The sequence below is a fragment of the Hyaena hyaena genome, unplaced genomic scaffold (assembly GCF_003009895.1).
Source record: "Hyaena hyaena isolate Hyena2069 unplaced genomic scaffold, ASM300989v1 scaffold_129, whole genome shotgun sequence".
Taxonomy (NCBI): Eukaryota; Metazoa; Chordata; class Mammalia; order Carnivora; family Hyaenidae; genus Hyaena; species Hyaena hyaena.
In genome coordinates, this window is record NW_024080763.1 from 701008 (window position 1) to 720273 (window position 19266).

Sequence of the window (19266 nt, forward strand, 5' to 3'; positions counted from 1 at the left end):
CCCATTCATCAATTTGACCAAATTTTTTTTTTTTTTAAAAACTATTTTGTAAATGTGTCACAGACACAGGTGCCAGAACCCTACTTTTTTGTAGAGGACCTTAATCTGAATAAAGTCATGAGTTTTCACTAAATGTGAGCTGTCTTCTGGTAATTTTACAAAAACGAAAAGTAGCCCCCCGCGGTCCATGGGAAATAACGGGTCAGAGAGAGAGATGCTTTTTCAGTTCACCCATGATTTCATCCATCTGGTCACCTGGAATCAACATCACGGTGCGCAGGGGCTTCATGGGGACGTCGTCAAAGGACCACCTGCCTCCCAGACACGTGTCGCTCTCTTCCTGCACTGAGAAGCTGAACTTCACGATCGCCTTCTAAAACAAACACATTAGTTGTAAGTTAAACCTGCAGCCAACCTAAAGGCAAAACCCGTCCCCGTGGCAGCCAGGAACAGCGTCTGGTGCATCTTTAGGGATGACCGCGACCGGAAGCAGAGCACAGAACAGAACTGCACAGACGGGGTGGGGCGGTCAGACAGAAGTTCCCAAACACCTCGCAGGTTTCTAACCCCAGGAGCAAGGAGAGGAGCATCCCACTGCCCCGAGGGGACGGCAGCGAAGTGAGGTCGCTGCTCCTACCACTTGTCAGTATTTATAATTCTGTTCATATTCATGATCTCAGTTGATTCTCAAAACAGTCTTGCAACAGACAAGTGAAATCAAGACTCCCTGACATCTGACAGTGAGCGTGGTCTTCACACACTGGTCTCTCCTCAATGTCCTGGCTGCTCCTTTGGCATAAAGCTGTCATGTGACAGGGACGTCTGTACAACCAGGCCATCTTCAAACACCCACACACGCTTCCCTGAGTCCCTACTCTACCGAAGGTGATGCTTAAGCCTAAAAACGTTAGGTATTTATTCCTGAAAAACCAGGGCAATGCTGAATCCGCTTTAATAATGTTAGTAGTGCTTCAGTATTTAGCAGGAGTCTTTTTAAAAGTAGTGACAGATACCCTCTAATCCAGGAAGGTAAGCTACCCTCAGATTTAACATCTCTGAGCTGAGGTCAGGGTGTCTGGTGGCCCACGGTGGCACACACTACCTTTACGGAAAGAACACGCTAGAAAGCCCACAAGCAGGACACCCGGGACTGGGCGCAGGGGAGTGTGGCAGCCCTCCGGGGGGGCGGGGCCGGCGCTGGCTTCCACATCTCCCGCTGCGCGGCTCAGGTAACGGCTGCAGTCTCCCTCGGATTCCAGGTCCCCACCTGTAAGCCAGAACTAATGTCTACCTCGTGGAGTGGTTCTAGAATGAAGCACCTCCTAGTCAGCATATTGCAAGTGCCAGACCACCATTCAGTGTTCGTGGCTTTTCTGCTCCCCACGCTCATCGCCGACGGGGCAGAGGAGCGGCCGCTAACCTGGTGAGAACCTACTAGGTGTGGGCACCGTGTCGCTACCAGCCGCTGGCAGCGGGGAAGAGGCGTCGTACTCCAAGGGCTCTAACGTGAATGGAGAGCAGTACATGCTGCTCATTGTCGAGAAGATAATCCTTACTGACATCTATGCAAATAGATGAAAACATAGAAAAATTACCTCATAAAAAAATTCTTCCTCTGCATTTGCAAACATTAACTCATCTTTTTCCTGGTGGCTCCATTTCCTCTTGGGATTGTTTCTTCCGGCTTCCACGAACGTCTTGCTAATCAGAAGGTAGAAGGAACACTGTCCGCATGGCTTGTTAGTCCTGTGTGCCTCCGCCAGCTCTTTCCTAAAAGGCGTAACAGAGGTTTGCCTGCTGAGTTGGGTGAAATCCACGAACCAGAGCGCAGGGAAAACCAGGGAGGCCACCTTGGTGGGCCCTGTCATGTCCGACACAGGCCTAATGGACCGACATGAGGTCCAGATGCTTCTAAAGTCCGAGTAGTATTTCTGTAGCCCAATGCACTTTCGATTAATTGAGCAGTGTTTTACAGTAAGTAGTCGGATGAGTCAGATTATGCTGAGTTGTGGATACACAGTAAACAACAGGAGTCTCAAATCCACTGGACATCAACACCTAAGAATCTGGATTTTTTAAAAACAAATGTTTAACAGGAAGACACAAAGGCACAGGGCCATAGGCAGAGCTATTGGAGCACGTGACTCCTCGTCTCCAGCACCAGAGTCTGGAACTTATTCCTGACATACTGCTGAAGGCACGACAGGACACAGGCACCCACATTCTAGAGTAGTCAGGGGAGCGGCAACGTTGCCTACATCCTTCTTCCTTCTGAAAACCATACAGTGTCCCCACGCATCTGGCTACACAAACATGTAAAGACTTCGGCTTTCTTTCCCAGAGGATGGGGAGAGACCACCCTCCTGTGAAAGCAAATAAACGAGCTCTGATCCAGCTGATCAGAAGAAAGACAAAGCAGAACAAAGAACACGTGGCAGAAGTCTGCTGAATGGTAGCTGGGGGCCACCATGGCCTGTACTTCCCTTCCCACCGAACACTGCCAGGAGCGCACGATGCCAGGGCCCCGGAGGAGGAGCGTCTGCGCGGCACGGGGCCCGGTCCGTATGTCCGTCCTGCTCTCCCTCAAAGTCCAGGTAATCCCGATCCTTAGCTCTTCTTACAGTAAAATGGCATAAACCTAATCCCCCTGCATTATAAAATACAAGAGCAGCAAACCCCGAGAAGCCACACACAGTGTCAGGGCCATGGCCTTAGTTACCAAACATCCCTGTGGAATCTAGGAGTCGCACCCAACTTTCCTGACTGCTGTTCGGTGGGCACGTCACCCCTTATAGAAATCTGGGAAGAGAGGACCCTAGTCCAACAGGGGTAACAAGTCTACATAACTCCAGTTTCTATACCCCCTCGACCTTTTAAGACCCTTCAGACTCAGGTCACAAGTAACGGAGGACTCGCAGGCCGCTGCCTCCGTCCCCCCCCCCCCCCCCCCCCCCCCCCCCCCCCCCCCCCCCCCCCCCGCCGCTCCAGCCACCCCCCCTACTGGTGACATCGCTCAGCCCAACCCACTGGGGAAGGACTGCGCGAGGCACGCGGCCCTGTCTCTTACTGGAGCTGCTGGTGCATGGGCAGCGCGATCTGAGGAGGGACGTTAATGAACCTCTCACTGAGCAGGAAGCCCACAGGCTTGGAGGGGTCGTTGAAGAGCGCGTCCAGCTGTTCAGCCGAGCCCTTTCCACAGGTCTTCTCACAGGAGCTCAGGACCAGCTCTTTAATTTGCTCCACACACGGCGTACCCTGCAAAGCAATGACAAGGCTTGCTTTCCGTCACAGGCCGCCCCTCGGAGGAGATGTGCCAGCGAGCTGGGACTTCTGTCGTGCAGCAAAGGCAGTTTCCCACCACGTCCTCTGTGCCCGCTGCTTCAGCGTAACTGCCCCGGGTTATTCACCAGCCGTGAGCAGTGGGGAGAGAGGGTCACACGAACATGCACACACTGGAATGGCAAGTCCAGGCCATCTCGCAAAGACAAGTTCATCTAAAACCCGAAGATGAAGTGTAACCTGCACCTGATTCTGAGGAGCGTAAACAGACGGTTTTCCCTTTTGATCAGAACTGCAGTTCTGGTCAATAAAGAGCTGGATGGAAACACAGCAAACATCAGGAAGGGCCTCTCCCTCCCCCGCTGCAGGGAGCCACGAAGCCTCACAATCAGAGGAAGAGCCATTGGCTCCCGTGGATAGGACACTAGGCCACCAGTCCTGGTGGTTTGTCCACGCCACAGGCAGTGAAGGACTTGGGCAACACAGATTACTTACAACACAAACACTTTCATGTTAAAAAAAAATAACAGTACGATTTCACAGGAGCACATACCCTGTGTCATTATGTTATTATCTGATATCATTGTCACTGTGCATTAAATCAAAGTAGTATTGGTCTAAGGAATTGGCCCAGGGGCCACCCAGTGAAACTAACCTTTCTTTCAGTTAAATTTAAAAGACTTATGAATCCAAAAATCTCATCTTCGTCCACATCGTCACCACTGTCTTCTGAAACGTCCGTTTGCTATTTGAAAAGAAAAAGGGATGAGAGTGGTTACGTCTGCCTGGGAAGAGGCAGAACACCAAGTCCCCTTCCGGTTCTCACAGACTCTCCTCGGCTGTCATCGCCGCAGGGCCGCATGCATGCCGAGTGCCGCGGCCGCGCCCCTACTGCCTTGCCCCCTCCACCGTGGCGGAGCCTGCCCTGCTCAGGTGTCTTTCCACTAGGTGCCCTACGCATTACAACTCCGAAGCAGGGGCGCCTCGTGGCTCAGCCGGTTAAGCGTCTGACTCTTCAGCTCAGGACATGATCTCACAGTTCGTGAGATCAAGTCCCGTGTCGGGCTTTGCTGACAGCACGGAGCCGGCGTGGGATTCCCCCTCTCCCACTCTCTCTCTGTCCCTCCCCAACCCCACCCCCAAATAAACATTAAGAAAAAACAAAACAGATGAAACATATTGAAATAAGCAACTCTGTCCTCTGAGCGAGGTCCTGCTCCTCGCCTGCTTTTTCCTCTCGGGTCCGGGACACAGGCTCACCCGCAGCCACACACCAGAGCACGGTGGAGGCAGGCCCGAGGGCCACTTACTCCCACAGCATGCGCAGGAGAGAAAGGGCCTGAAGGGAAATGAATTAAGAACAGAAAAGGAAGAAGGAAATGCCGGGCTCTACCCTGCTCCTCCAGGCTCTAGGACAGGCCTTCGCCGGGGCCCTCAGGGCATCCTCCACAGCGTGCCTCACGCTGCTTATTTGCCCGTTCAGGCTGCGAACTCTCACCGTGTCCCCAGTACCGAGCCTGGGGTCCGGCACAAACCAAGTCCCTGGGGACCATGTGCTGAACGAAATGGAAGGAGGCTGCTGCTCAACCCCGAAAGGACAGCAGGGACCCACAGCTGCCCGTATGTCCTTGAAACTGTTCTGTGGGAAGGGGCTTACAAAGCTCGACCACCCAGTGGCGAACGGAGAACAGCGGGACCTGCCTCAGTGGGGACAGGACGTCAGACCAGACCAGTGACTGAGCGGGGCCCGGCCACACTGAGCAGGGCTGCCGCCGACGGGGGTGACCAGTGACTGAGCGGGGCCCGGCCACACTGAGCAGGGCTGCCGCCGACGGGGGTGACCAGTGACTGAGCGGGGCCCGGCCACACTGAGCAGGGCTGCCGCCGACGGGGGTGACCAGTGACTGAGCGGGGCCCCGCCACACTGAGCAGGGCTGCCGCTGACGGGGGTGACCAGTGACTGAGCCGGGCCCGGCCACGCTGAGCAGGGCTGCCGCTGATGGGGGAGATCTGGCAGAGGGGCCACCTGCCAGGCTGTAAAGCCCACGCGCCTGTGGCCCCGGGCTGTAAACGACCCACGGTTTCTTCCTGCGGGAACAAGGCAGGCTGCAGTGGCTCAAGTAAGGCCTCGAAGGCCTAGGAAACAACACTGTGCGCCAAGGTGGGAGACGTTTCAGGTAATCACGCAGAGTCCCTAACGGAGACCGAGGAGGTAACTGGGACACTCACAGCCCAGTGACAGGACTGGGCACGTCTGATCCTGAAGGAGAGAAGGAAGGAAAGAAGAGAATAGGGACACCAGCCGTGGTCCCTTGAGAGCCGCATGAGACCTTTCTCCTGCACCTCCCAGGCCTCCCCGCCACCGTGGCAAAGAGAGGCAGTACCACGGAGGAAGAAAGGAACCCTCAGTGTCAGAGCCTAAGAAATCCCCAAAACTGGGGCCCCTGGCTGGCACAGTTGCAGAGGGTGCAACTCTTGCTCTTGGGGTCGTGAGTTCAAGCCCCAGAGTGAGCACAGAAATGACTTAAAACAAGTCCCCCAAATGGTCATTCCCCGGAGTGCGCTCAACGTTCCTCCATGACAGGCCATCAACCAACACGGTGACGTCACACGGGGGCTGCCTCTCATGGGGCTGGAGTCCCAATCGCATTCGGTCTCCTCCAGGATCACACGCCCCCTGCCAGCACCAGTGCCGTCTGCCTGACCCGTTCACAGCCCCCCACGGCCCCCTCACCCTTGGAGCCTCCTTAGTCCCCAGGTCCTGAGCCACTCCACCTCACCCCACACCCCCGAACCGGCGGCCACTCTACACAGCCCGCAAGTGCGGTTCATGGCCCTCCCCCACCACCACCCTCTTCCCTCCACAGCCCGACAGACGGACTGGCTTCTCTGAACGAGAGACACCCCCCACCCCCGTCCCAGAGGCTCCAGTGAAAGTTCTGGGCAGTCGCTCTCCTCACGCACAAGCCTCTGTCCCTGAGAACCTCAAGCGTCTCCGCAGGAGCCAGAGGCTACACTGTAACAGTGGAGCTTCGTGTGACCTCATCCGAGAGAGGCCGAGCCCCGCACTGACACCAAGCTGCGTCAGGGATAAAAGCGACTTCTTGTTGGAAGGGCTTAGGACCGGGTGAGAAGGTAAAGGGTCGGCAACGTGTCCTCAAGACCGAGGCGGCACCTGAGACCACAAACTGAAGCAAGCCGCTCCAAGCCACTGACACTCTTGTTCTGGGTCACTCCCCCTCGGGGGACTCGGGGACAAATGACCTGCTAGGAAGCTATTCTCCACGAAGCCGGGGCCTTGCCCTACGGCTCTTCCAGCGCTCAGGGCACGGAGGGGAGGCCACAGGGCAGTCCCCTCAGGGGGGCCTCCTGTGCGCCCTCGATGGAGGATCGGAGGCTGTCCCGCGCTGTGGCCAGGGGACCGTTAGCCTCTACGGGCCTACAGCACTCAGTCCCAAAGGCCCCGTGCGGGCACAAGCAAGGTGGGGGACCAAACGCAGAGGCGGTGTCACCAGGGCTCGGGCAGACCCCGACGATGCGCCTGGTGACGCCTGGTTACGAGCTCTGCCTGTCCCGCCGCCCTAACAAAAGGACGCCACAGGAGGCGCTGTTTCTGTCACGTTCCTGTCACTTTTATATCTGCACCATGAGGGTCAGCAACGGAGACGCGGGCGCCGCCCCAGGACGCCAGTGGAGCTGTGGCGGTGAAGGCCAGGTCCGGGTGTCTGGGAGAGGGCCAGGGAGACGCTGGGAATGCAAACTTTTTCCCGATCCCTGGCTTCGAGAACAAAGGGAGACGGCTAAAGGCGCGGTGGGTGGGGGTACGGGAGACTGGGGTGGCTGCTTTCACACCATCACCCGGACGCTAAGTGCTGGGAACGGGAAGGGCCGGTCACCGTGACGGCTGCTGCCACAGCACGTGCCACGCGCCACTGCTCTAAGCACCGCTTGCTCAGCAGCTGATGCCCTCTCACCGCCGGATGGAGGAGGCACCATCCTCGCCTCCAGAGATGGAAACGGAGGTGGGCTAAGGTCACTGTAGTGAATCTGCCTTCCACTGATGGCCACCCCAATGGCCACCCCGTCACCATTCTAGTATTCTCTTCTGACGAACAACCTAGACACTCCTCCCCCGAGGGGTGGGGCCCACACACCTCCCCCTGAACCTGTGCAGACCTTCGTGTCTGCCGATCAAGAAAACAGTGGAAACGCCGCTGTGTCCTACAACATGAGGCCCCTCTGACCGTTCTGTAGGGTTGCCTGCTCCTGGAACCCAGCCACTGTGCGGGGCGGGGGGAAGGTGCACCGGAGAGAATGGAGGCCCCTGACCTGAGGTCCCAGCTGGGCTCCCGGTGGACAGCCGGCACTAACAGTGGTCCCGAGAGTGAGTCCTCCAGCCCCACTGAGCCTCTGGGGCTAACGCGACCCAGGAGAGCTAGGTGCTGTCCTCAATGCTATTCTGAGACACTAAGCTGCGGACACTACGGTCAGGTCCACTGGCAGGATTCACCCTCCTGCTGTGCTTCCCCCAGTGTCCCCTCCCAGGCCACCCCCACCCAACCCCCACAAGAAGCGCCTAGGCAGGCTCTGCCAGTTAGTCTTCTGAGTCGTGGTGGGATCAGCAGGGCCTGTCCACGCCCTCCTGGGGACCCGTCGTTGGTCTGCTAAGAATGCCCAAGTCTCCAGCCACTGCTCACACCACCTGCGCATGCATCGCAGGCAAACCCCACATGACACATGCACTCCCGAACTCACGTTCTCTCCTCGCCTCCTCTTCCCCCACGTCTGCAACCTTGGTCACTCGAGCCGGATACTTGGGAGCCACCCTTGACTCCTGTCCCATCACTCACTGAGCCCCTTCATACCTCATCTCCCAAATATCCTCTAAATCACTGCCTTCTCTCACTGTCCATTGCCACTCTTGGGATTCCTGCATTCAATCATCTTGGAAATTACTAGAATGGCTTCCTAACCAGTCTCTCTTCCTCCAGGAACACCTCTTTCCAGTTTGAGCTCTTGGTCTGCTGGCTAAACATCAGGAGGATCTTAACAGGACAAAGAACTAATTTAATAAGAACAAACATAACTGCCCGGCGTACCTTAATCACACTCCCGATATGGTTTTGTTGAATTAAGAGGTCAGATAGTTCTGCAGTGTTCACCGGAGCCTTTAGGAAAAGCTAAAAGGAGAAAAATACGTATTTTAAATGAAGATCAGGGGCGCCTGGGTGGCTTAGTCGGTTAAGCGACCGACTTTCGCTTAGGTCATGGTCTCGCGGTTAGTGGGTTCGATCCCCACGTCGGACTCTGTGCTGACTGCCAGCTCGGAGCCTGGAGCCTGTTTCAGTCTGTGACTCCCTCTCTCTCTGACCCTCCCCTGCTCACGCTATCTTTCTCTCTCTCTCCTAGAAATAAATAAAAATCTTTAAAAAAAAATGAAGATCAAAGCAAAAAGTGTAACAGAACTTCTGATATCCATATTCAAATAATGAGATATCAGTGATGTGACCACAAAGACAACCCAGGAGGAAAGGAAAAGCCCAGGAGAATCCAAGCCAAAAGGCCCTGAAATGTAAGAGGCAGTGTTCATGCAGGAGGTGTGGAGAGGGAGACAGAAGGGAGGGAGGGGGAGGAGGACGAAGACATAAGCCAAAGCATGTGACTGCGACCCTGGAGCCACCCCACACCTCACACAGGGTGAGGAGGACAGAGCAGCAGCAGCAAGCACGGGCTGCGTAGCACCAGCTGGTGCTCAGGATGGTACTATTCTGCAGGAGTTCCTCCGCCGGGGGGGGCGCCCGGCCGCTCACTGGCTAAGGGTCCTAATTCAGCTCAGGTCGGGATCTCAAGGTTCAGGAGTTTCAGCCTCTCGTCAGGCTCTCTGCTGTCAGTGTGAATGAAGCCTGCTAGGGATTCTCTCCCTCTGCCCCTCCTCTGCTTTATTTAGTCTTTTTAAAAATAAACTTAAAAACAAACAAACAAAAAAGAGAATTCTTCTGCCCCACCAAGTTTGGATGTGAACGAGAAACAGAATTGTTCAAGTAATTAGCACATGAAAAGGAAAGGATTTTAGGACAAAAGGCACTTATTAACACACTAACCTTGGAAAAGAAGAGAAACATTTCTTCCTTCTCTGCAGGGTAGACAAGATAGGAAGGGGAATTCTAAAATAAAGGCTGGAATTTGACCTAGCTTGTGTTGGCTGAATGGCCTGGGTTTTCTCAGAAGAGCCAAGTTGTGTGTGAAGAGTATAAAGACCATACCTGCTGCAGTAACTTCTTAATTCCGTCATAATCATTATCTGAGATGGAATACGCTTCAAATTCAACATTCACTTCCTGTAAAGAACATACAAAATAGGTCACCACACATAATTCAGGAATTATTTTCTACTGTGCAGATTTTTCTTTTCCTGCTACCTCCTCGTTTGGGCTCTATCTACAGAACATGTCAGAAAAAGGACACAAAGAAAAGGTTATCTGAAGATCTGTCTAGGCTTAAATAGGCAAGAAAAGTGCCAAGACTGCCATCTGCACAGGTTACAAAGCACCTTCATACCATCTCATTTGACACAAAAGCCTGAGAAACACAAAAACTCAGAGTGCTCTAGTTTCAGTGTAGAGCACATCTGCTCTGCATAAAGTCACAGCAGCACAAAGGAGAGATTGTGTACCTGACTGCAATAAGGGTGAACAAAAAGCAAAATCACTTCAAAAGTCCCTGGCATTGCCTTGAGTTTGATTCAGGCCATGGCTCTTGAGGCTATACTTCATTTCCTTGGCAAATACTGAGTGCCACTCTGTACCAAGCACTGTGCCAGGGAGAAGGGTACAGTTTAAGGGGGAAATACAGACTTTAAGGAAATACTAATGCAAACAAATGTAAGGTTGCAATAAAACACAGGTGCACAATGCTGTTAACAGCTTGGAAAATAGGTTAAGAATGTCTTCCTTTAGAGAAGGGACACTTGGGCTGGGAGTGAGGGTGAGAGTTCCCACACAGAGAACGACACACACAAAGGCCCTGAGGCAGGAGGAAATATGGCGAGTGAGTGCAAGACACTGAAAGAAGCCGTGTGTGGCTGGGTTCCTAATCTCTCTCTGCAAAACGATGACAACCTCAGACTCTAACCTAAGGTGCTCCTGAAGTGTCCCACAAATAAATAAAGGATTACTTCATGCCAAAAACAAAGCCTTAGAGGCTTATAACTGCCACGCAAGACCTGTCCTCTATCATACCCCAGTAAGTGACACACTTATTTGGGGGCTCTGAGAAAAGAGCGTATTTACACATACTTCCAAGTTGAGCAGGTTCTGGAATTTGAGTCTTAGCTGAAGAAGACCACAGAGGAAAACTGCACGTGCTTCTGCCTAGTCATCCTGACTGCACATATTTAAGGATTCCCCTGGCTGTTCAAATTTGCCAGGGGCTGGATACCAAGGTCAGTTTACAGACCTCAAATCCTGGCTCTCGGAAGTAGGCTCAGCCAGACTCCGTGAGCAGCAAAACCCAGAGGAGGGAGGAGGGTGTTCCCAACAGGGTCAAAACTAAACCATGTAACAAATCGTCACTATTCAGGTATTTCTTATAAAGGAATAACTTCTCGAAACAATGCCCTTCCAGTGTTGTTGGTTTTTATTCTTGTCTGGACAGAAGCGTTGGACATGTGTCCTGGGCCATTACTGGCCGCACGCCCCCTACAGATGGCAGAGGGGCTAACTGGCCAGCACGGCTCTCCCTGGAACGGCCTCCCCATCCACACAGTTCAGGGGAACCAACCATCTGTGTAACACTGAGCCCTGCCCTTCTCTTCCAAGTGACAGACAGGCTTTAGAATTAACACGAACTATGGCATCTCACCTACGTGCTCTTTTGAGTGACAAATCTCAGAAGCTGTTGGTATTTTCTATTCTCTGTTCTATGGTGTAGAAACAGAAAAATAACTGAATGTTTTGAATGCAACAAAGAGCAGTAACGCAGAGAAGACAAACATGAAAGACTTTTCAAGTTCTCCAGAGCATTCCAGGCTCCCCAGCCGGTTCCTGAGGCCCAGCTACTTCCTGGCCTTGGAGGTCTAAGATACCCTTGTATCCTTACCACACTCCCCCTTCTGCTGAAGCTACCCTCCGAGGGTCTTAAGAGTCCTAACCCCATGGCCAGGAGAACTTAACTAAATACACCTAGTGCTTTTCTTCTTGTCTGTTCAGCACCCCCACCTGTTTCCCGAAGTTCTCACAGCCACTTTCTATTGCTGCTCTGCCAGCTGCCTCTAAGCCAATCACCCTGCTTTTTAAATCCGGACGGACGGACACGGACACACACACACACACACACACACACCCACACACACCCACACACACCCACACACACACACACACCCTTCCTTCTTTCCTTTTAAACAGATCCGGGGCAGATTCTGAATTTCCAAAATAATTCTCATGGATTTATTCATCCCAGTAATGAGCTGTGGAGGAGTGAACATTTCAGAAGCTAAAAGCCTCCTCCTTCAAATAAATAAAGGATTCAATATCCACCAAGTGTGCGGAGCTGCCCGTAAGGACTTAACAATTTCTCCAGAAAAGTGATACACGTCATTGGCAGACACTACACGGAGCGCAGAGATCAGGGTTTGAGCTCTTATTACCAGGCCCCCCAGCTCCTACTCTTGAGAGGTTACTATCAAGAGTATGTTAGTCTTTCAGGGAGTTTTCAACATAGAATCAAATTTATTTCCTGTTTCTTCTTTCCCCCCGCACTACATGTGCGGTGTTCAACTTGCCGTGTGTCCTCGGTCTTAAGTGGTGGGAATTCCTAACTTCAGAGGGTTGATGTAAGCATTAAATGAGTTAATACAAAGTGCACAGATCCTGGAACAGCATGATAATTATTATTATTACTGGAAGATAAATTCTTACAAGGAGACTTACTGAATCAGGGAATGTATACAATTTTAAACTTTCACAGATACTGTCAAATTACCCTCTGCAGGCAATGCAACAAACTACACTCCCCCTAACAGTATATGTTACCCTGCCATGTCAATGACGGTTACCACACTGATGGTTTTAATCACCAGAGTGCAACAGATAATCCACATTAATGCAAGAAGCACTGATTTCTAAAACCCCAAAGTTAGCAAAACAGCCAATTAAAGCTCTAAGTGAAAAAAATGTGAGACCACATTCAAGGCAAGGGGGCAAAGGGCTCATTTGTAAGAGAAAGCTCTGTTCACTCAGGATTTATCATATACCCACGCCAGTCTCAGCCCCAATCCTGAATCCACACTTCTGACTCATGTTTACCCCTGACTTGATTTCCCATCACTCTTGATTATTCTGTTGTGGCCACATGAGCTGCCTTTCTGTCCACCAACTGGGAGGACTTTGGATTTTCTCATTCATGAAATGGAAAAATCACTGGAATATTCTGAACAAGGAAAAGAGAAAAGGCCTACATTTTAAAAAGATCTCCCTGGCTGGCTCCACTGGAAGAGCATGTGACTCTTGAATTCGGGGTCATGAGTTCGAGCCCCACGTTGGCCTTAGAGATTACTAAAAAATAAATTTCAAAATATGGGACTTAGCATTCCTAGCATCTTGTAAAAATAAATAAACGATCCTTCTGGCTTCAGGTGTAGAGATGCTACAGGAACTAGAATGGGAGAAAAATGAGCTACTGAAGGAATCCAGGCAGGCGATGATGGAAGGGTGGCCTTCGACTCCAGAGAATCGATGCTGAAAAGCGTCTGGACACAAAGACAGTGCTAACAGGATTTACTGAGACACTGGATGTGGGATGACAAAGAGGGAGGAACTGAAGTTAATTACTGGGTTTTGGGTTTGAACAACAGGCGAATGTGGGGACCATTTATAGAAATCGCAAACCTGAGAAGCTGAGGCCATGAATTACAAATTCTGCTTTGGGCGCACTAAGCTTTAGGTACTTATGGGGCATTCGTGCTCTTAAGGATCATTCACTCCTAATTACTCGGTCAACAGATATTAACTACCTATAACTCCAATCAGCAGCGTAGGAGCTATTCTTGGGGGAGGGGGGGAAGGAACCCAGTTCTAGGGGAACGTATCACCCGGACGTGGCGAACGGACAAGGTCAGGTGCCCCGGAGGCAGACACTGGTCAGCTGCGACCTAAAGGATGGAACACACCGCGGGGCGAAGACCAGCTCTGGGAAGAACGAGCAGAAGGCCTTCAAGAAAAGGAAAGGGGCCGCTGTGAGTGAGGCAGGCGGGCAGGCAGAGCCGGGCGGAGTGGCTGCAGGGCCCCGGTGTAGACCGTCTACTCCGGATTTGGGGTTTTAGCCTAAGAACTAAAAAGAGCCACTGAGAAGCGTTGCGGTGCGTTTTCTTCGGGAGGTGGGAGGGGGCTGGCCCGGCGGAGTAAGACTTCTGAGAATAATTTGTGTATGCCCCGTGTAAAAAAAAAACTGAGTGCGTCGTCTCCAGTTTCCGCTGACAGACCCTCAGGTACGGCAGCCGCTGCTCCCGGCAGCTCGCAGCCACAGGGCTTTGGCGGCCGGAAAGTTGGTACCCAGCTATCAACACGCTGGGGTCGCCTGTGGGGTCTCACCTCGTCGACAGTCTCGTCGTCTTCATCCTCTTCTTCGTCACTGTCTTCATCATCTTCGTCCTCATCCTCCACTTCATCTTCGTCTTCTTCCTCGACTCGCGGGTCCGGAACACCTGGAACCCGCGGAGCCCCGCGACCCAAGGCACGCCGCTTGGGCCTGGACGCCATGATGCCGGCCTCACTGCGCCTGCGCAACTCGCTCCAACCCGCCCTTCCGGACTCACCCATGCGAGCCGCGGGGGGGATGAGTGACCACGAAGAACCTCGGCGCTGAGTCGGCGTCAACCTCAAAGCCCCTGCTGGCGTCCACGGCCGTGGTCTCTAGGAGTCAAGTCCAGCCTGGGTCCTATTTTGGCATTTTCTTCCCCGCCGCCGTCCTCCCTCACGCCCTACAACGCTCCCCATCCCCTTTGCTCAGTGGTTCGACCCATCTCGGCCCCTCCTCCCCGGGCCTGCGCGTCGGTGCGCCTGCGCGAGCGCCAACTGGGAGCGGCTCCTGCTCCCGGACCCCGGCCGCAGTGCTGGGGCCCCGCGGGCGCGCGCGGGCCGTCTCCATGGCAGCGGCGGCCGCGCGGTGAGGGGGCCGCCCACCCGGCTCCCAGCTCCCGCCGCGGCACCGCAGGCTCGTTGGCACCGCGAGATTCCGCCCCTGACGGGGCGCCCGCCGAGTGCTCGGCACGGCCTCAGCGCCTAGCCTTTCGGGCCTGTGCAGCCCGGCGAGGTAGGTGTCGCCGCCCACGGTGCCGACGATGACACCGAGGCCTAGCGGGAGCGTGACGAGGAGCGGGCGGAGCTCCGGTCGCCGCTGGCTTGGCCGGGGGGCCCCGGCCCTGGGGGCAGCGGTCGGCCCGAGCGCAGATGCCCGCGCGGCAAGGTCAGGCCTGGCCCCGAGGGGGCCCCCCAACACCGCCAGTGGCGTAACCTTGTCAGCGTTTGAACGAATCCCACCCTAAGCCCCGCCCCCAGCCAGCGCTCTTTCAGCGCATTTCTGGACCTGAAAGTTTCTTTAACCTTCAGTGCTTCGGGTCTAGTGGGGAAATCTCAGCTGCAGAGCAGAGCCCACTCAGAACGGAGTGGAGGGGCCGTGGTGAGCGCTGCAGCGGCGGCGGGTGGTGGCCAAGTGGGGCTCCGGCCCAGTGCCGTCGGAGCGTCACCTGTCAAGATCAGGAGCACCCGGAGGTTCTGGAGTTTTACAAGATCGATCCTGGGCCGAATAAAATTCAGCTTCTCACCAGATTTCTCACCTGGGCCACCAGTAAGCAGCCATTGTAAAGATGATTTGGAAAGAAGGTCCTTAATTAAAGAAGACGGCAGCTTTCTGAAAAGAAGGTCTGTGGTTTAACCGTGTTTTCCTCTGTAAAATGAGGAAAGCGGATTGGAGAGCTGTGATTGTAAACAACGGAAGGCGCTGCCCAGAGGGTTAGGCCGACCTTTCCTCAGTGATCCTTCAGCAGCAGGAAATGGAGTCAGGGTGACATAATGGTCCCCAGAACCCAGAGTCCCCATGACTGTTTTCTGTAAGTTCCATCTTTCCTGGGAGTGTCTGCTACCAGCCCACAATATGGGTATCTGTAGACCTCCCTATCAGGGATTCACATCTGATTGGGTAGCTTAAAATGACCCCTTTGGGTCCCACAACTATGTAAAAACATCTTCCTCTAATATGGAAGAAAGGAAGCTATAAAAAAACAAAACAAAAACCTATTACAAGGCTCAAATTACAAAAAAGACTCGGAAGGCATGGTGCCAATTTATCAACAGAGGTGCGCTCAGACAGTATGGGTAATCTCTAAGTATACAGTTGAGTGGGTATCAAGTATATTCACGTTATTGTGCAAGAATCACTACCATCCATCCCCAGACCTTCTTGTAAAATCAAACTCTGTGTCCATTAAACTAGAATTCCTCATTTCCTACCCTCCCCCCAACAGGCCCTGGACACACCCCCCCCTGCTTTGTTCTCTGCCTTTATGACTGACTACTCTGGTGGAATCCTATAATGTTTATTCTTCTGTGACAACTTATTTCACTTAGTACAAGTTCACCCGAGGTTCACCCATGTAGCAGGTGTCAGAATTTCCTTTTTTTAAGGCGGAATAATACTCCGTTGTGCGTATATACCGCATTTTGTTTATCCATTTGTCCATTGGTGGGCATGTGGGTTGCCACCACCTTTTGACTCTTAGGAATATTGCGGCTGTGAATTTGGACATACAAATAACCTGTTTGAGTCCCTGCTGTTAAATTTTGCGGTGTCTGTACCCAGCAGTGGAGCTGATTGGTCATATGATAATTCTGTGTACTGTTTTTTGAGGAACTATACTTTTTGGTATTTTTTGCGAACTTTCCACAGTGATTAGGCATTGCTTTGATAAGAGATCAGGGGAAAAGCCTAACTTGTGCCCTCAGACTAGCTCCCGGGTTGAGATAACGGTCAGAGTGTAGAGTATCTTAAAAGAGCCGAGATGGTAGACGTGGATTAAATTCCACCCGCTGCCACTCACTGTGTTGTGTGACCTTGGGCCCAGTGCTCAGTCCTTCAGTCTTGGTTTCCTCTTCTGCGAATTAAGGATAATAATACCTACCTTGCTGGTTTAAATGGGGGTTGAGATCCCGCCATGTAAAATGCTTGGCCCCTTACATAACACAGGGTAAGTGCTCAATAAAAGGGCAGCTGTTGTTACTGCTGAGAGAGCAGCAGGATGCAGCCAGAAAGTGTGACTGAGGCCTGGCTCTTTCTTGCCAGGGAAGTGGTCTTCATGAAGTCGTTTCTTTCCCTTGGTTTAAGGAAAAGAGATCATTTCACCCTGCTCCGGAGATGCTGGGTAACTCTGAAGAGTTGTTTCCCCTCAGTGAGAACAAATACTTACTGAGCATCCAATATGGGGAAGAAAGTCCCTCAAAACAACCAGCAGCCCAGGGGACTCTGTCCATTGCACAACCACAGGGCCGGAGACAAGCAGACTAGACCAGAACACGGGCCTCGCCCCTCCCCCACAGTGCAAAACCCTTCCCCTCTGACGAGCCTCTTCCCTAAAGTTCTAAAGTGGCTCGTGTATGGTCCTCCTTATTTAAAAGCCTGGGGATAGCCCTGCCTGTCTCCTGTTCCTGGCTCCCTCCTCCTCCTGCTGCGAGGCAGGTAACAGGAGTGTCTTCAAGCAGGGAGCTTTCAACTTGGTCCGGGAGAAATGCAGGGATAACAGAATTCCCATGTGGACATGACAATCCAGGCTTCAACTTGAAGGAGGCTGTATTGGTTCCCAGGCTGCCGTATCGAAGGGCCACAGACTGGGTGGTGTATAGGGTAGAAATGAATTGTCTCAGCCAGTTGCAGAGGCTAGAATTCTAAGATCAAGATGTCATTAGGGTTGGGTCCTTCCGAGGGCTGTTCTGAGAAATCTGTTCTGGGCCTCTCCCCCAGTTCCGGCGGCTGGCGGGCCATCTCTGACGTCCCTCGGCTTGTTAATACATCACCCCGATCTCTGTGTTCCCTGAGTGCGTGTCTGGGTGTCCACATCTCCCCTTGTTACAAGGATACCAGCCCTATTGGATTAGGGCCCACCCTAATGACCTCATTTTAACTTGACTGCATCTGCCAGGACCCTATTTCCAAATAAGGTCACATTCTGAGGTACTGAGGGTCAGGACTTCAGCACATAAATTTTGGATTCAGAGCCTAACAGCCCAAGTGCAAGGATCTACCATTTCGCTGCTAGCTTTTCATAGCAGGCCACTGGGTGGTAGGTACATGAGCTTCTTGATGGGAACAACTGAAGGAGCTCCGTGTGCAGATGAACAGTGCCGAGAAGGGGCTTGCGCACTCGTTGAGAACCCCCTCGCCCGCCCCAAGCCCTAGAACACTCCAGGCTCTGGTCAGCAAAAGCATCTCTGCTGGCTCTACCTGTCTCCAGCCTATTCGGCATGAATCTGCTGCTGAACTCCCTTTTTTTAATTGTGCCAGACCTTCTATACAAAGTAGCTGGCAGGTGCACACATCATCCTAAACCCTCGGCCACAGAAGATGAATTCTGAATGAGCGGAGGCCTGGGCCCAAGTGCAGACTTTTAAAGCCTTTCTTCTGAATGCTGGCAGTTTGCAATAGGCAGTACTTGTGTGTGTGTGTGTGTGTGTGTGTGTGTGTGTGTGTGTGTGTCAACACTTAGCTCACAGTTCTGTGGTTGTCAGTCTCCCCCCACCAGCCCTGGAGCATCTTGAGAGTGGGTGTTAGGTGTTGTTTGTCCCTTAACCAGCACCCAGTTCTCAGCATCACACAGGAGGGATTCAGTGTTTCTTGGGTAAAGGAAGGTAGGACTGCAGAGCCCCGCCCTGTCTAGTTGACAGGCCACCTTTCTGGCCAGCTGGTCCTTTCTTACTTCTCCTTGTGATAAAATACAGGAGCTTCTGCAAGGTGAGCAAGGCAGAATGTGCTACCCCAGGAACTCCGGGGAGAGAGTGCTGCCAAAGGTCCTTGCTCAGTGCTCCCCAAGTGCATCGCACGGTTCTCTCTGACTTGCTGATAGTCCGGAACTCCAGCTCAGTGCCCGCCTTGGTTCTGGTGTCTCCTGTTTGTGTGCGTTGGGGAGTGGGGAGGTACCCCTGGGACGTCCCTTGACCCACTGCCTTCCTCGCCAGCCATGGCCTTGTTTCTCCTCTTCATAGCAAAACTGAGTCATCTTCACTTCCTGTATCTACATCATTACCTCCACTTAATTCTAGAACTTATTCTGTTATGGACTGAATTGTGTCCCCCACCCCACCCCCCCATTCGTATGTTGAAGCCCTAATCCCCAACATGACTTTATTTGGATATAGTGCCCTTAAAGAGGTAATGAAGAGGAACACTGGCTGGCTCAATGGATCTAGCATGTGACTCTTGATATCAGGGTCATGAGATCAAACCCCATTTTGGGCGTAGAGCCTACTCAAAAAAAAAAAAGAAAGAAAAGGCAGTAATGATTAGCCGAGGTCACTGGGCGGTCAAGCCCTAATACCCACTCGGAGGAGGCCTGGTCCTATAGGTCTGGTACCCTTCCCAGAAGAGGAGACACCAGAGGTCTCTCTCCGCACAAACACAGAGGAAAGACCACATGCGCACACAGCCAGGAGACGCTAGTCTCTAAGGCCGGGAAGAGAGCTCACCAGGAACCAACCACGAGGACGCCTTGATCTTGGACTTCCAACCTCCAGAACTGTGAGCAAATAAACGTCTGCTGTCTAGCCCCCTCGTCTTCGGAATTCTGGTATCGATGGAATTCTGGAATGATGAAGACTCACTGCAGTCTGCCCTCCTTCTCTTTCGCTAGGCTCTCCCCTGCCCAGCTTGACCTGGCATCACCTGGGCACTGGAGGGCTCTGTCCTGGGCCTCCTCCTCCTGTCACCAGGCCCTGGGGCCTCAGAACA

The 19266-nt window shown here is 52.9% G+C and overlaps 2 protein-coding genes across 3 annotated transcripts in view; one reads left to right on the plus strand and one right to left on the minus strand.

Annotated features, from left to right (window-relative positions):
* Window positions 1-22: 22 nt before the first annotated feature.
* LOC120235539 (BRCA2 and CDKN1A interacting protein) lies at window positions 23-14064 on the minus strand. The gene is made up of 7 exons (XM_039237926.1): window positions 13866-14064; window positions 9543-9617; window positions 8379-8459; window positions 3935-4024; window positions 3068-3255; window positions 1596-1770; window positions 23-373 (listed from the first exon to the last, which is right to left on the minus strand). The coding sequence occupies exons 1-7, from the start codon at window positions 14031-14033 to the stop codon at window positions 203-205; spliced, it is 948 nt and encodes a 315-aa protein (XP_039093857.1). The 5' UTR covers window positions 14034-14064; the 3' UTR covers window positions 23-202.
* A 300-nt stretch (window positions 14065-14364) lies between these two features.
* The window catches only part of UROS (uroporphyrinogen III synthase), a 35291-nt gene continuing 30389 nt past the window's right edge, over window positions 14365-19266 (plus strand). The window contains exon 1 of one of the 2 annotated variants that reach the window (XM_039237928.1): window positions 14365-14586. The gene's annotated coding sequence lies outside the window, so the exon portion shown is untranslated. The remainder of the gene's footprint in view (window positions 14587-19266) is intronic. The other variant, XM_039237927.1, reaches the window with a different exon arrangement.